Here is a 16,461-nt window from a genome sequence, read left to right as displayed (position 1 = left end):
CAAACTGAAATCTGAGTTTCTGAAAACCTTCACTTTTGCTTCTAAATATTCAGGTAATGACTAACGAAAAATGTAGTCTTTCTAAGGAAAAAGAATTCCTACACAGAAGCCTGTAAAATTAGCTATGGACAATAATCAGCAGCAGCAGCTCCTGGAGATGCCAAGGCTAAGTCCTCTCATCGGGCGTGTCTGACAGTGTCATGAGGCATCGAGAAGCAACTGTAACGGCCACATGGGTGTCGGACCAGCCCAATGTAATGGCCATCCTATGCAGAGCTGAGCATGGGACTGAGAGTGGATCTCAAACCCCAAGTCACACAGCTGGAATGGGAAGAGTATGATCAGTAAATAGAATTTTCCAAAGCCCTGAGATCAGAGTCCATCAGGAGAAATTGCACCCCTCAACACTCTTCTCTTCCCTGCTACGACTGCTCTGAGTCAGGGATCTGAATGAACTGGCTTCTCTCCCTTTACAAACCAACTACGGCTGGGTTCCTATGTCAGCAGCTGTAGGAGCCTAGGGACTCTACTGGGCTATGGCCAGGGAATGTAAACAAACAGGGCTGGCTGCATCCTGCAGCACCCCTCACTTAACAGCCACTAATTGGGCACACAAGAGCTCACTGTATTTCCAGCACTGCACTAACTCCAAGGAGAGAGCTGGCAATGGCACAAAAATGGCAACCTGCCAATCCCATTACATGAAGAACGGGCGAGGAGAAAAGCACACCATGACTTTAGGGAATTCCACACATTCTCCTCCAGAACACACAGGGAGGGTTGGGGAGAGGAGCTTACTGAGGACGAAAACTGCTAGCTGGACCAGAGATGGGAACCCAGACACGCCCCTCAGACCCCTCCAGCAGGGACCATGGAATCTCAGTCTGCAATGGACTCAGTCTTCATTTTCAAAAGAAAATGTCTGGCTACCCCAGCACACACAGGACAACCCCAGCCTCTGTGCCCTTTCACGCTACACCAATCCTGAGGGCTCCTTCTAGGGTTGCGGGAGAGTGTATGGAGTGGACCAGCTCACCTCGATCTCTGCTGGTGCAGGCTCCTTGCTGAAGCACATGTTCATGATGTTCCTTGCTGTTCGATAAAAAGTTGTTAGAGAAACAGATCTTCCCTGAAACAAAGAAAACAGCAAAGAGTACAGCCTATGACAGAGTTGAGCCTTGGCTTTATATCAAGACATAAATGTGGTTGTCACAGGTATTTGACCAATGATTTCACCATGGTGACAAGCCACACTGTTCTCAGTAGGTGACAGCATCCCCATAAGTGTGCGATCCCAGCACACTCTGCCTCTAGAACACTAACTAGCAGTATACATGGAGACTGTAGAATGTGGGCTTACTCTCCAGCAAGGCAGGGCTCTGGATAAAGTTCTCAGGTTGAGAAAGTGACGTTCCTTACAACTTGAAAAGCTTTCCCAACTTTCTCTTCTTACAAAATAAAAGCCCAAGTACAAGGAAAATCTAATTTTACACTAAGTATTGCAGGCAGACACAGTAGGCAAGGGTGGTGGACATGCCGGTGCTGCCAGCAGTGCCCCAGGGTGCTGAGAAACTGTATACAACTGTGGCCAAGCACATCAGGTTTTTCCAATTACATCTAAAAAATAACTTTGACAATGCAGGTTTGTAAAAACAACAAGAAAAACGTCCTTGGGTCTGACACACTCTCACAGCACTGGTTTGAACAGCTATCAAAGGACTGGGGAACACCTCAGTTCAGAAGGTGCTGGTCTAGGATCACAGGATTTGATGAGTAGATTTAATTAATGAGGACAGCTTCCCAGTCATTTAAGATACAGACCAAACAAACAAAGGAGCATTCAGTACCAGGTTCATTTTTCCATTTTCACAAAAGCAATCTCAGAAGCACAGTGGAGAGGACTGTAAGTAGGTGTTCTCAGGTAGCAATTCACGTAGATGAAGACTAAACCCTTTCTGAGTCTAATAGCAGCCTGAAAGTCCAAAAATTTCTAAGTTCTAAGCTAGGCTAGGTAGCAGCTGAGGTCTGCTGTCAGGCTGAGCCTCAAATAAAAAAAAAAGGGGGGGGGCAAGTAGAATCCAGGGCAAGTAAAACTCCTCTAAGAGGCCCTACAGTTTATGGAGGCAATCATTACAGAAGCGCAGGCTGGAGCCGGAAATGGCATGGCCATAGGAACCTGGCAGACAACCAGGAAAGGTGCTGACTACCTAGTAGAAAAGCCAACCAAGAATTCTTCCCTCAGGGAATCCAGATAAGGGATAAGGGATAGCAGAGGAAGTCTGTCAGAGGTTTCTACTGGAAGGAATATTCACACAGCATCTACAAGCTGGCCCTGGGGTGCCTTTCCCACCTGCCCTTCCCCCCAACAGGTCAATAGAAGGGGGCCCCAAGTCTTGGGGAGCAGATGCTAGACTGTAAACTATGTTTTCAGCTAGAAGCAGGGTGACTTGGGGGACTTTTGCCCAATGATCGAAAGTAATTCCACTTCCCAATCTCTCTCCTGCCTCTTTTCTGCACTGTTGTTAGTGGTGAGATTCAGTCTAGATTTATCTGTTCCAGCTCTCTCCATCAATACCTAACACTGGGCTGGAACTACAAGTCTTTTTGCAACATAAAATAAGGAGGAGCATTCTCAGAGCTCACAGCCCAGCCTAAGCAGCTCTGGGAAAAGCAGTGCCATCAGAGGCCAGGCCAGAAGCAGAGTCACGGGACCAACAGAAGGACCTCATCTTTGTGCCCCTGAGAGATATGCAAACACAAGTAAGACACACATCATTTAAGGGAAGTCAGAAAAGCCCCCGAGGCAAACTACTCACCCACATCTTATGATGCCAAGCCTCAAACCTGAATCCTTGGCTACTTAACTGCTCAGCCTCCCCAGGCACGTCCAACTGTCTATTATTGGTGTACAAGACAGAATTCTGTTGGTGGGATCAGCTATCCCAAGAATATGAATGTATGTCCTTCTACAGTGTGCGGTGAAATTACCCTGTGACAGTACCACGGAAGCAGGCAAAGCACTGCCTGTGTGCTTCCACGAGGTTGTCAAATACTATAACACTCACCCAATGCTGCACCTTAATGAGAAACAGCTGATCCTCCAGAACCAAAGCCAGCAACTTTCCATTTATTATTTTCTCCTCTGTGATACTAAGTCATAGCACTCAAAACAGACAAAGGCAGTGCCCTAGCATTCACCCCAGAGGGACAGGCAGCCTCCTCCGGCTCCACCAGGGCACGGGACACATTATTCCTGCCCAGCTGCAGGCTATGGAACCACAGAGCCTCTTACCTTATAGATGCACTTGTGGAAGTCATTGAGGACACCTTTGTCCTCTTCCTCCTCTTTGACCACTTCTTTTTCCTGAGCGAACAATCGCCGCCGGCCTGTCTTGAGAGGGGCCTGGCCCACCTCCTTGAGCTTGCTACGGAAGCCATTCCTGGGTGTAACACCATGGATGAGCCCATTTTTGGGTTCAAAGCGGGGCAGGGAGTGGAACTTGTGGTGGTCGTTCTCTGTGTGCCCCTCTAATGGCCCTTTGCGCTTCTCTAGGATTTCCTTCTCCATCAGCACCTCCTTCTCCAGCCGTCGGTGTTCCTCGGGGGACAAGGAATCATAGGAGAGCAGGTACTGGCAGTAGGCTTCCTGCAGCTTGGCCAGCCGGTCCTGGGCAGTCTTGGGAATGCGCAGCATGTCTGCTAGTTTGTTCCATTTTTTGAGGTCAGTCACTTGCTGCATGCCGCCCATCTCATTAATCAACCGGAAAAAGCAGGCCAGGTCGAGCTCACAGCCTCCTGGGCAGTGATGGGTGGGGTGCAAAAGAGGAAATGGTTAAGAAGGACATAAAGGACCAATCTCCCCACCCCCAAAACCTGAGGCTCCCACTAGGCTCCAGGTTAGAGCAATAACCAGCTAATGTACAGCTATGAGCATTACTGAGCACTAGGAGACAAAGCAAACTGAGAGGCCATCATCTCAGGAAGGGAGCCAGGAACGGTATCTGAGGAACTGAATAGAGGAGGGGAAGAGGTAGCCATGCATAACGGAGGATCACTGCATCGGTGCCCAGGCTGTGGACTTAGCAGGGACTAGAGGGCGGAGGGACCAGAGCAGTGCTGTGGTGACGGCGGGCAGGGCTGAGGCTTAGAACACCTCTGCTGTGGGAAACTGCTGCCGTCTCTTTCCAAAGCCTACCGCTCACTCACAACGGGGCTTATTCTCTCATCCAACACAGGCCACAGAGGCTGCTTAGCTCAGAAGATGAGAGTGGAAATGTCTATCAAAACTCAAACATTGGCTGGGCGGTCTAGCTCAGTGGTACAACACTTGCCTACCTCTGTAAGACACACAAATCAAAAATGAAGCTAACGAAACAACACATCCATCTCATGGATTAAAATACAGACCACACTCTAAGCACCTGGGCGGAAAGTGGGAAGCTGCCTCACGGGAAAGAGGACTACTATCAACAACACGGCAGTGGAACAAAATAAAAACCAAGAAATCCCTCCGTCTTCAAAAGCAGGGCTGCACTGACAGCAAAATTAAAAGAAGTATGGCTTGAGGTGACACAGTAACAGGGCCAGCTATGTGAGCCACAGTGGGGAGGTGGGGGGATTGGGGGTTGGGTTCCCTGTCCACTGGGCTAGGGACTGAGTGCCTGAACTCTCCCATCAGTAATGTAGCCTGGATACATTTATTGCAATACAGGGAAACACCTGGATTGATTTGGTTGGAAGCAAAAGTCAGGAAACTCCTAAGGAAACTGCCCTCAGACTCAGCATGGCGGTCAGCAGTGCTTTATGAACTCACAATACTACAGTGACATAAACGAGGTTTCTGTCTCCTGACTTCCAGTTAACACTTAAATGATATGCAATGCTTGCTAAGTCGCTTACAGGACTCTTGCCAGGCCTATACATCACCCGTCATTCCATGGTTATAGGGTCACTGAGTGACCTGTGCCACCAAGGCTTCACTTACTAAATGCCCTCTGGGAAGAGAGGCTCCCAGGAGACATTGCCACCAAAAGGTACATGTACTCACTGGAAAGTCTGAGAAACTAAGCATTTCCTGATCCTGCCCAATGGAAGCCCAGCATATGATGCCGCTATTGGACATGGACTAAGTAATAGCAAATGAGATGAACATAACTGAGGGTGGAATGAATCACGGCTTATGCTACTAGCTCGGCAATCAGGATTATGGAGAAAAGAAAAGTATGCAACAAAGTGTCTGGGCTGTCATGGCAACAGTACTTGCTGTCTCAGCTGTCCCCGAACACAAAACTACTGTGCACTGACAGGGAGTTAGAATGGCCCCTACCTACCTTCAGGTCTCGCTAAGGCTGAATTCTGGCCCACTTGCCTCTGGGTTACCTAAAGGTTTGGTGTGGGGGCGAGGGAGTGCACACCCCTCTCTGTCTATGAGCTCTACCCAAAGCCAGCCATGCCATCTCTGGCAGCACATTCAGGGGATCCTTATCAGGCATGTTCAGTCGCAGCCTCCTGAGGAGAGAACTATGAAATCTCTATCTGCTGATCCTCACTCTTGGCCGTGGGGTGACCTTAGGGGAGCCATTCCAGACCTCCGAACCACAGACACTGTTTCACAAGAGTTGGAGCTTACGGGAAGAATAGTCGACAGTGCTGCTGCTATCTGCCTTGAGGCACTGGCCCCTAGTACAAGTCACTTGGACTTCACTGGAGAAATCCATCTGGGGAAAGAGGAGTCACAAGGGGTGACAGAAGCAGGCAAAAGGAGCCATGCCTACAGGAAAGGCATTCAGTTTTCCAGTCCGGGCACCTACAACAGCAGTTCACATTGCCCACTACTAGCCAGAACCACACCAGCCCTTGAAAAGAAATGGAATCTGATCCCTTTATGTTCGGATAAGGTCCATTTTGCTCAAAGAAATTGAAGAAAGGTGGGGAGAAAAGAGAGAGAAAAAGGAAGGACAAACGAGGACAAGAAGGATGAAAAATGGTAGGAGTTTACGGAAGGGCTGAACGTACAGTTATGAGGACATCCAAGTTGGCATAGTGACGGACAAACCCTGAAACCCCAAATGTAATGGTGTTGTGAAGGACTCTATAAAATAACCACTAAGTTAAAACAAGGTCACCTAGGCAGGAGGTGCCCCACCACACTGGCATCAGACAGAGGGGAAAGGCACTGACAGGACACAGGTACAGCTGCCCACTAGAGCCCCGGGAAGAAGCTTTAGCAGAAATCAGTCCTGCGACACATAGAATTAGAAAATAATTTCTGCTTTTGAAGCCACCAGTCCATGGTACTTTATTTGAACAGCCTGAAATCCTCAGTCCATTCCTGGACACTGATCACCTCCAGCAGTAAGACAGTCCAGCAGGGGGCTTGGATGTAGCACCATGACAAACCCCCCAGTCTATGGCCTCCAATTCCAAACTTCTTCCCACAAGCATCTAGGAGATCCATCTGCCCCATGCTAGGGACCATGGCAAAGCTGAGAGAGGAGCCACTCCACCCCATACCTTACCTATGAGGGGGAGTTCATCCATGGTGATGCCCTGAGATCTGAGGTGCTTCTTTATGCAGGCTAGCCGCTGTACGTTGGGGCCCCAGCGTCGGCCCAGCTTATGGATATGTTGGATCTGCGTGACAAAGCGCATCTCATCGTTGAGTTTGCACTCTGGCCGCCAGTCTGGAGGAGGAATCACACGACACATCCCGTACTTCTCCACCTGAGCGCGCACTGACTCAATGTAGATGAGAGGGTCGTGGAACTCCTTGGCGGAGGGCCTGAGGACAGGGATCTCGTCCATCGCTGCCCACCCAGACCTGCCGACCCCCTTCTCTGGCTTGCCCTGCGGATCATGCGGCTTGTGCGAGGACTCGGGTTGCGAGGTAGAACGATGTTCACAGGGGGTGCCCTCTGCCTTCCCATGTGCTTGTTTGCCAGCCGTGGCCCGCTTCGGCCTATTCCTTTCCAAACTTCGCTCGGGCACTTCCTTCTTCACGTGTCCATTTAGCAGAGACTTCTCTGCTGAAGCCGCTGAGGCCTTTTTGCCAGGGGCTTCAGCAGTGCCTGCTGCCCCTTTCATCTTCTTGGGGGGCGACTGCGGCTTGTCCACCTGCTGTGCCTCTTCCAGTCTCCTCTTGGAATTCCGCAGTCCCTCCCTCAGCTGCCGCCCCCCCACCTCCTTAGTGCATGACTTTGGGTTCAACCTGCTGCTGGCCTTGAGGCCACTGGCAGCAGGCCCGGTGGACGTGGACGCCCCCCCGAGGGATAGCACCTGTTTGCGGGTTTTTGCATTGCTACTTTCAGTTTTCCCTGAGATTGTGTGGTTGACAGCTGAACTGGGCTTGTGGTGGGTGGGTTTGGTTTCCTTGACCAGTTCTCTCTTGGCTTTGGTGTATGTGACAGTCCCCTTGGTCACTGTGGCAGTGTACTTCACAGTTTTGGATGGTGAAGGTCTGACTTCTCGGATCTTTTTGGCACTGGTTGTACCTGCACCCAGAGATGACATCCGAGTGACTCCATTTACCTTAGACACCTGTGGAGGCGGCAGAATCGGGGGTAAGAGAAAGAATTAGTACCCAGGAAGAAATAGTGAGAAAGGACTACTATAGATGCTGGTGACAGACTTGGGAGATCAGATAAATAAGGCAAAAGAGCCATCAAGCCTTAGTCTGTGATACTAGCATGACATCTTTACAACACACTTAGATCTTACCCCAGACTGTGCAGGCCGGCCTCTGCATTTTCTACATGTGTCTGCATACTAATATTTCTTTGAATGGTTTTTTCAGAGAATCTTGGGCTCCATAATGAACACCCCATATGCGGACCTTTTAATTACCTATGCCAAGTTTCTAAGAATCTATAACAGCAAGGTTCTGTTCATTTGAGACAAGTGAGCAATAGTTTTTAAAAACATATAAAATAGTTTTCAAGGATACATTCCAGTTGCAAACACAGCTGCCTGCTAACCTCTGTGTGAGTCATGAAACTGTGCCATCAATGCGCAAATAGAAAACCCAGCTATGATGTTTAAAAAAAGATACTAGAGAAGGAAAACAGCCACTGCACCCAAGTGCCCTACTCCAAGTCACAGGTCAAGCCCATAGGTTTGCCAGCTCACACTCATTGTCCTTGAAAGTTACAGATCAACTCCTTGTCTCCTGTTTTTTAGATTTACTTATTTATCACATATATAGTGTTCTGCCTGCATGTGTGCCTGCAGACCAGAAAAGGATAACAGATCTCATTACAAATGGTTGTGAGCCACCATGTGGTTGCTGGGAATTGAACTCAGGACCTCTAGAAGAGTGGTCAGTACTCTTAACTGCTGAGCCATCTCTCCAGGCTGACATTTCAGCTTCTTTTATGAAGCAAAAATAAGCCTAACCCCCTTGTGCACATGTGGTCCCTATTTTCTTGCCCCTTGCAAGTCCCATGTAAGTTTCGGCTAACTGGGTAAATAGAGGCAGCCATGCCCATCCTATATTGGCCATTCATATGCCAGCCTCAGAAACCAAGGAAAAATCTGTGAAACAAAAGGACGACTCACTCACACAGAATGGAAGAGTAAGGTCTGACAACCTCCCAGACGTCTGCAGACCTATAAACAAGAACACTGAGCTCCTGGACTCATCAGTTACAGAGTAGGTGACTTTACACTAATCAGCAAAGCTGTGGGTTTGGCATGACATTTAGTCTCATGGGTGTCTCTTTTCATCTGCAACACGAATTTCAAAAGAACTGGGAGGAAGGGGGGTGTTAGAGCCGCTGCCACCTCCTCCAAAAGAACCTAAAACTCACACAATTACAAAAACCACAGACTTCATACCAGAAAAATGCTGAGCTAGGGAGCCTGGTGTGTTGGTGAGGCATAATCATGGTAGCTAAAAGTGCCACCATGGGGCTGGATCATGAGTAACCTGCTCTCACCACAAAAGATCTGGGTGACAAGTCAGTGGGATGAAGAAAATAGAGGTTGATGGGCATCCAACCCAGCAAAGGAAATGAAAGGTTCAGAATCTGCCCAAATAGATTACTGCCCCATCCCCCAAAAAGGTCTTGAAAGCCCCCTCCATGGGTTTAAGATATGAGGCCTATGATTCTGGAACTCCAACCAGATCTTTGTTTGCCATCTATGAACCACACTTTGAAAACCTGTTGAACAAGGTTTTTGGGTGTGTGTGTGGAGGGGGGGGGGGTCCCCTCTATGGTATGAATGCCGGAAATGATCTGAAACGAAATGCTTGGTGTGACTTGGCTTGTGAGCCTACCCATACTTGCTCATGGAGCTCCCCCAGCTTTTGGCGACAGCACATACTCTCTAGAAAGGCAGAAATCTGGCTGACTTCAGAATTAACTGTAGGATTTTGGTCTTACTGTATAGCCACCGCAGGACTAGAAATCACTAGCCAAGAGTGCTGGGATTAAAGGTATGCACCACCAGCACATCCTGGACAGTAGCCAACTAGTCACCCTACTAAAAGGTATGACAGAGAGAGATGTAGAATAAAGTGGGAAACTGGTTAAGTGTTTAGACGAGGGGTGAAGTGGGACACCAATGAATTAGGTGCCAATTCACCTAATTTGTTCAGTTGACAAATGCTTACCATGTAGGCATGAAACAATAAGATCAATTCTCTAGTGTGCATGAAAACAGCTAAGCACGGCAACACACAATTTAGTCCCCATTTAGGGGAGGCAGAGATAGGCATATCCCTGGGACTTGCTGGTCAGTCAGCCTAGAGAAATCATGAGCCTAGATTCGATGGAAGACTGTCTCAAATAACGAGGTGGACAGCTCCTGAGGCAGCTTGGGTTTATTCTCTGGTATACACACAGTAACACACACACAGACAGACTCTCTCTCTCTCTCTCTCTCATACACACACACATACACACAAAGCAAGGGATGAGATCAAGAACAAGGTTCTACTAACTTGAAGGAAGAGGTATGGAAATACCTTTATTTAGTTCACCTTAGTTTTATCTAATGAATCTATTGATTAAACATCCATATGAAAAACATTAAGATAATTAGTAAGTGGATTTAGTTAATCTGTATCTCCAACATAAAGGACACCGAGACAGTCAGCTAGACACAGACAGTAGGCAAGCAGGTGTCTGGAATGGTGCCATATGCGCTGGAGATGGTAGAGGAATACATGCTAAACAGGCTTCTCTGCCCCTGCATTATTGGGGGCACCAGCCTGTCTCACCCTTACACAAGCAATACAATAAAGCTAGTCTCCTCCTGAAGATGAAGGCTTTCTGTCAAAAGCCCAGCCTCAGATATATACTGGCATCGGGTCAGTGTTTCTCTAGCTTGGAAACCCTGAAAATTCCTGAGAACAAAGTGAATACTTGTGATGATTAATAGAAGTTCACAGCCACCGGCCATACATGGCATCCATGAGGACGCTGAAAGAATCCATATTCAGAAGACCTAGATGGTGCAGTATCGCCACAAGTTCTTTAACCCAGCCTTTCCCCAACCCTGTCAGAGGGCATGGCATGAAACTGAGGTTCTCTGTGGCCCATATCAGACAAAGATGAAGATTCTTGGGACCAACGCTTTGACGTCTAGGGACACCTGGCTCCTTGCCAAATTATTTATAGAAACTCAGTGTCTTGCAATTCCCTATCACTGTCTTCCATGACACAACACCACACTGCTGGGGGATGAAACGCTAGACTGTTGCCAATATTACTGTCGACCACTTAACTGATGCAAATCTATTTCACTTGCTTTCTCAGATTAAGTGTCCCTGCAAATATAATGCTTTCATGTCCAGAAAAGACTACGGCAGGTCTGTCTCCTTGAGCCAGAACAATTAGTTCTAATGGATGAAGAAATAAACTAAAACAGCAGTCCTTAACTATAACCCTGCCCCTCATACAAAGCTTTCCAGTGGTGGCCACAACACAGCTGGCAAGCTAAGCCAGAAACCAAGCCATCTCACAAACTTGCTGAGGAATACACAGAAACTGACAAGTTGAGATGGCCTCTTCTACTGGAAAGGCTTAACACAGCGACACCTCCTTCACAGTGCATGCTCATTGCTCAGAAGTCAGCGCCTCAAAAACAATCAAAACCGCAGGGAAATGAGAAGCTGTAACACCAGTGATGTTCTACCACCCACAGATCTACTGCAAACTTGACTTTCAGAACAAAAGACAATGTTAGTCATTGAAATGACATCAGCAAGGGAAACCGTGAGTCGCAGCTGTGCTGTCCTAAGGCGGTGCGGATAAGGGAATGCCTTATTTACTGGAAGGTATCACAGCAGTGCTGCAGCAGGACCCTCCAAGGCACAACATAAAAAATAAAACAGCAGAACAGTTCTCTACACTTCGGTTCTAGTGGAGATTCTAAGAATGCAGTGCCACCCGCAAACCAGCTCTGCAGGAAATGGGTTTGTGAATTGTTCTGGGCCCACAGTCACCCACCTGTTACCTGCAGCTCCAGAGACCACAGAGACAGCCAGAAAGAATTTGCAAAAGGTTGTTTAGCCCCCCCCACACACACACAATTTAAAAACTCAAAGAGTTCAACTATTCCTCCTTGTTTGGTTTTTTTCGTTAGAGTTTTTTGTCTAGACTTTTTTAGTGATAGGAACCCTACCCACCCCCAGTGATTTAATAAGCTTTGATGAACAGGAAGGACTTGTACCTACAAGGCAGAACAGAAAATATATGTTTGGGGATAAGTGATCCAAGATTTAATTAAGAGTCTTCATTCACCCAGGGTCATTTCTGCCAAACTCATTCCCCACGAGAGGGAGCCAGTGAGCTTGACCAGGAGCACAGATTAAGTGGAGATGATTAAAAAGAACAAAACCTCAGAACTACTTCAGACAGAGGAGACATAGTCAAAGGGTAAGGAAGACCCAGGTTCTCATAGTGATCACAGAGGCATCTACCACAGAGGCAACATGGAAACAGAAAGCTAAAAATGGAGCACACAGACTCAGGAGAAGCAGGGCAAAACTTCCTTACAGCATCCCACACATAGATTGAATGGAATTACCCCAAAGACTCAAGGGGTGGCATTATTGGACATGTGGCCTTGTAGGAAAAAGTGTATCATGGGGAATGGGCTTTGAGGTTTTAGAAGTTTAAGCCAGGCCCATGGCTTCCTCGCTCTTCCTGCTCCTTGAGGATCTACCTCTCTAGCACCAAGTCTGCCTGTGTGCCACTATGATTCCCACTATGCCAATTGTAAGCTCAGCCCAGTTAAATGTAACCCTTTTAAGAGTTGTCATAGTCATGGTGTCTCTTCACAGCAATAGAAAACCTAAGATACTCAGATTTCATTCTGTAGAACTTATTCCCAATTTTGTTTTCCTAAATTCACATTTTTTTTTTTATCCTTTGGCCTCTGTGGATCTTATGGGACGAGGTCATTTCCTCTCTCTATACTTACACAAGAGGTGTCTTCTGGCCAAGCATGTCATATATCCTTCCAAGAGTGACTGCTGGCTGCCCATGAAGACCTGTAACATCCTTCTCAGTATTACAGATTAACCTCAGCGTAAAGAGTAAGACATATGTGGTGAATGCCAGTAATTCATATTCCAGACTACTGGCCACATTCAACTAGGAACTTCATTGACTCTCTTGGAAAGCTAGTATTTCTAAACACTTTCTGAGAAGCCAGTATTCAGGGGGCTGAGGCAGGAGGCCTGTCACACATTCAAAGACATATACAGTAAGACCCTATCTCAAAATAAAAGGAAATAATCTCTCTCCTGATAGCCCCATCTTTTGACAATCCGACAACAGCTGGCATCTGTTACTGTGTTTAACTGGAGGCCTTATTTCAGAATAACAAATGTCAAACATCTACAACGCAGTCCACCAGATCCAGAGGCCTGGGATGAGATTGGAGTGGAGTGCTGGCCACAGACCCTGCATACCAAGACAAAGAAATGCAAAAGTGTTGTGTGTGTTCATGTATGGTAAATGTCAGGATCCAGGGCCTTGAAGCCCAAGGACTGCACCATCTACCATTACTCCTTAGTCCAAGAAGAGTGCTTTACTGTGAGAAGAACAGGGTCTGTCTGTCCCAGGGCCTGTCAGAGCAAGCAGAGCAAAGCTGCTGCCAGCAACACCCCATGAAAATCAGTCCACCCACAGAAATTTCCTACAGTCAAATCTAAAGTTAAAGGTCGGAGTATCCTTCAGGCATTTGAGTATAATCATATATATCAATTAAAAAAGGATTTTTCACTTTTATTGACCTCATTTTCAGAGCATTCAATTAACAAGATTGGATGATCACCCACTAAGCACCAGGAAGGCAAAGATAACATCAAGGGCACAGTGGTGATCAGGATCACAACAAAATCAGAACTTAAAGGCCTCTGACTGATTCTGGACGTAGGAAAGACTCCCCAAGAAGAGAAACCAAGGCTGGCAGCACTCAGTCCCAGCAGCTCACTCTATTGTGGGCCCTGTGGTGGTTTGACTGAAAATGGCCCCATACACGTTTGAATGCTTGTTCCCCAGTTGGTAGCAGGTTGAGGATTAGGAAATGTGACTTTGTTAGAGTGAGTTTGACAGTGGGGGTGGGCTGTGAAACATCAAAAGCCCATGCCAGGCCCAAATGCCATCTACCTAAAACAGGGTGTGGCTCTCAGTTAAGTCCCCAGCAGCAAATACCTGGCTGCCATCATGCTCCCTACCATGATGATGATGGCCTAAACTGAAGCTGTAAGTAAGCCCCAATTAAATGTTTTCTTTAATAAAAGAAGAAATAGGGGGGAGGAACTTGGACTTCCCACAGGGCAGGAGACCCTGACTGCCCTTGGGGACAAAGAGGGAGGAGAAGAGGGAGGGGGGAGTGGGAGGGCGTTGGGAGGAGGGGCGTAAATGGAAACTCTTTATAATTTAATAAAATTACTTTCAAAAAAAAAAAAAGAAGAAATACATGGTGTCTACCGTTCCCGCAACAGAACATGAACTAAGACAGCCTCCCATCGACATTCTAGATGGGATCAGGTAATATGCACCCACCATGGACCAGTGGGCAAAGACAACCCAGCCCCCCTCCAAACTTCTCACTCACCCAGACTAATTATTGTTGTGTTATGGAGGGCTGAAGAAGAGCTATAACTGAGATGAGCAGAAATGATCCTGGGTAAATGTAAGCCATGTATCCCTTGATTAAGTGTCACCCTCATGAATCTCTGGGACAAAAGTAAATAATCAGGAGATGCAGCTCAAACACGACTAAGTCAACAACTAACTATTCTCAATAAGACCTGTGGCTGAAGAGACAGGTCAGTAGTTAAGAATACTGGCTACTCTTCCAGATGACCTGGGTTCAATTACCAGCAGCCACAGGGCAATTCACAACTGGCTGTACCTCTAGTTCCATGGGATCCGACACCCTCACACAGACTCATATGCACGCAAAATACAAATTCACATAAAATAAAATTAAGTTTTAAAAAGATCACCTGCTTTATGTATTACTATAAAAAATTTCACCAAAACCAGACTAGAAAATAACCCATTACGTGCCTACTTGATAAGAAAGCATAGCTGTTTCGACTATGGTCAATCCCCGTCTAATCGCGACTAAATACAGTTCAACCTGAATAGGTACAATTGGATATGGGTACCTGGATGTTTAGAAAATGCATAAAACTCGAGCCTCTTCCAGGAAATACATAGGATTCAGTCTGTTTGTCTCTGTATCTCTACATCCTTTTTCCATTCTGTACCACAAGCAGAAACATTGGGAACTGAGCTCAGCTCTAGCTCCTGTCAAACCAGTAGTCCGAGTGGGCTGTAGCTGGTGAACCACTGACATAAACTAGAGCAGGGGACCCACCTTGTGCTGTGTGCCTTAAAGAATGCAAATATCAGGACCCAGTGTTTGGGAGGCAGCCCCAGTTACTGACAGAGCAACTCCATAATCATTCTCAGTTGCCATCTCTGGGGAAAGATGATGTCTTTGTTTCATAAACCAGAATCACTACTGACATCATGGTAAAATTACTTGCTTCTCCCATGAGGCTTCAAAAGACTTAGAACGGTGATTCCTCATAATATGGAATTCCCCCAATCATGAAATTCTTTGATTTTATTTCATAACTGTAATTTTGTCACTATCTGATGTGGACGATATCTGATATATGACCCCAAAGAGGGTTGAGAACCACTGACTTAGAAGAATGGGGTCTCTATAAAACAGAAACGTAAAGTGGCCACCACCTCAAGCAAAATCCTAAATGCTTGAAAAGTAAAGATCAAGACAAAATACTGTGTGTGTGTGTGTGTGTGTGTGTGTGTGTGTGTGTGTGTGTATGCGCACTTACTTGTATAAGCCTATACAGCTCTATAAATGAATATACTCATTCACATTCAGGGACATATACTATGAACTACTTACTAACACCACATTTTGGGATACAGCCAGTAAAGAAATCTCTCCTGTTCCCTCACTACCCTGCTATGAACCCATCTTTAGAAATCAGAGTCCTGGGGAAATTGCAATTCTGCCAAGATTACTAGGAAAGGGAAGCCAAACCATCAATAGTCTGTGGTCCCCTAGGACTCATCAACCCTGCCACGGTTAGATGCATGAGGGGCCAATGGTTTGTTATCTGTTTTAGAATAGCTAGCCCAGTCCTTCTTCTGTGCCCCGATGGATCTGCCTGTATGACTATACTCACTGCCTCCCAGAGCTATTGAGAAAATATGGATAGGAAATGTCCACAGAGCAGCAGTGGCCCAAGATGCAGGTCTTAAGAGTTACCCAAGACAATCTTGTTATTCAGGAGAGAGAGCAGCACATAACTACAATGCTTGTCTCAATACGGAACCTTCACAGCCAAGTGTATCTCATCCAATGTAAGTGGTTCAGCAGTGTGCCCGCATGCCTGCCTGCTCAAGACACTCCGCTGCAAGTCCTGGCCGAGAACAAGAGAGCGGGTGAGATGGTTCAACAGGTAAAGGTTCGGGCAACCAAGTCTGATGAGTGAAGTTTTATCTCTAGGACACAGATGATGGAAGGAGAGACCCAACTACCAAATGTCATCCTCTCACCTCCACAGGAAAGCTCTGCTGCACACAAGCATACAAACACCAATAATTACTAAATATAAACCTTGTAAAAAACTGAAAAACAAAAGCAAACAAGAAAACAGACCACAATCATCCCAGACAAGCCTGTACCATTTCTAGGTTTATTTTAACACCCAACTCATGCCTCTGCAGCTAAATGAGAAAGACACTGGGTGCTTCCCCCATTTGTACCTAGTGGAGCACTTCAGCAAAAGGAACATTAAGAACACATGCTACATTTCTCCACTCCCCATGAACTCTAATATCCTACTATGTAAGCTCAATCTTACTGTGGGAGCAAAAGGCATCCGGATAGGGTTAGGGTTAGATCCAGGAGGGAAAGGAAGTCCCACCTGGATCTTGGTAAGGTTAAGAGCCGCACTTG

At 46.8% G+C, this 16,461-nt stretch overlaps 1 protein-coding gene across 1 annotated transcript in view; it reads right to left on the bottom strand.

The window, feature by feature from the left end:
• The window catches only part of LOC125387867 (protein Jumonji), a 39,497-nt gene that overhangs the window by 13,627 nt on the left and 9,409 nt on the right, over window positions 1-16,461 (bottom strand). Inside the window, exons 3-5 of the mRNA XM_087896547.1 lie at window positions 6,519-7,536; window positions 3,293-3,795; window positions 1,037-1,129 (exon numbers count right to left, since the gene is read on the bottom strand). Coding sequence (XP_087752673.1) covers window positions 1,037-1,129; window positions 3,293-3,795; window positions 6,519-7,536 — 1,614 coding nt within the window. The remainder of the gene's footprint in view (window positions 1-1,036; window positions 1,130-3,292; window positions 3,796-6,518; window positions 7,537-16,461) is intronic.

Source organism: Myodes glareolus, chromosome 14, assembly GCF_982192425.1.
Source record: "Myodes glareolus chromosome 14, mMyoGla1.1, whole genome shotgun sequence".
In the NCBI taxonomy this organism is placed as follows: domain Eukaryota; kingdom Metazoa; phylum Chordata; class Mammalia; order Rodentia; family Cricetidae; genus Myodes; species Myodes glareolus.
Note: the sequence above shows the minus strand (reverse complement) of the source record. Positions and strands in the feature narration are given on the sequence as shown.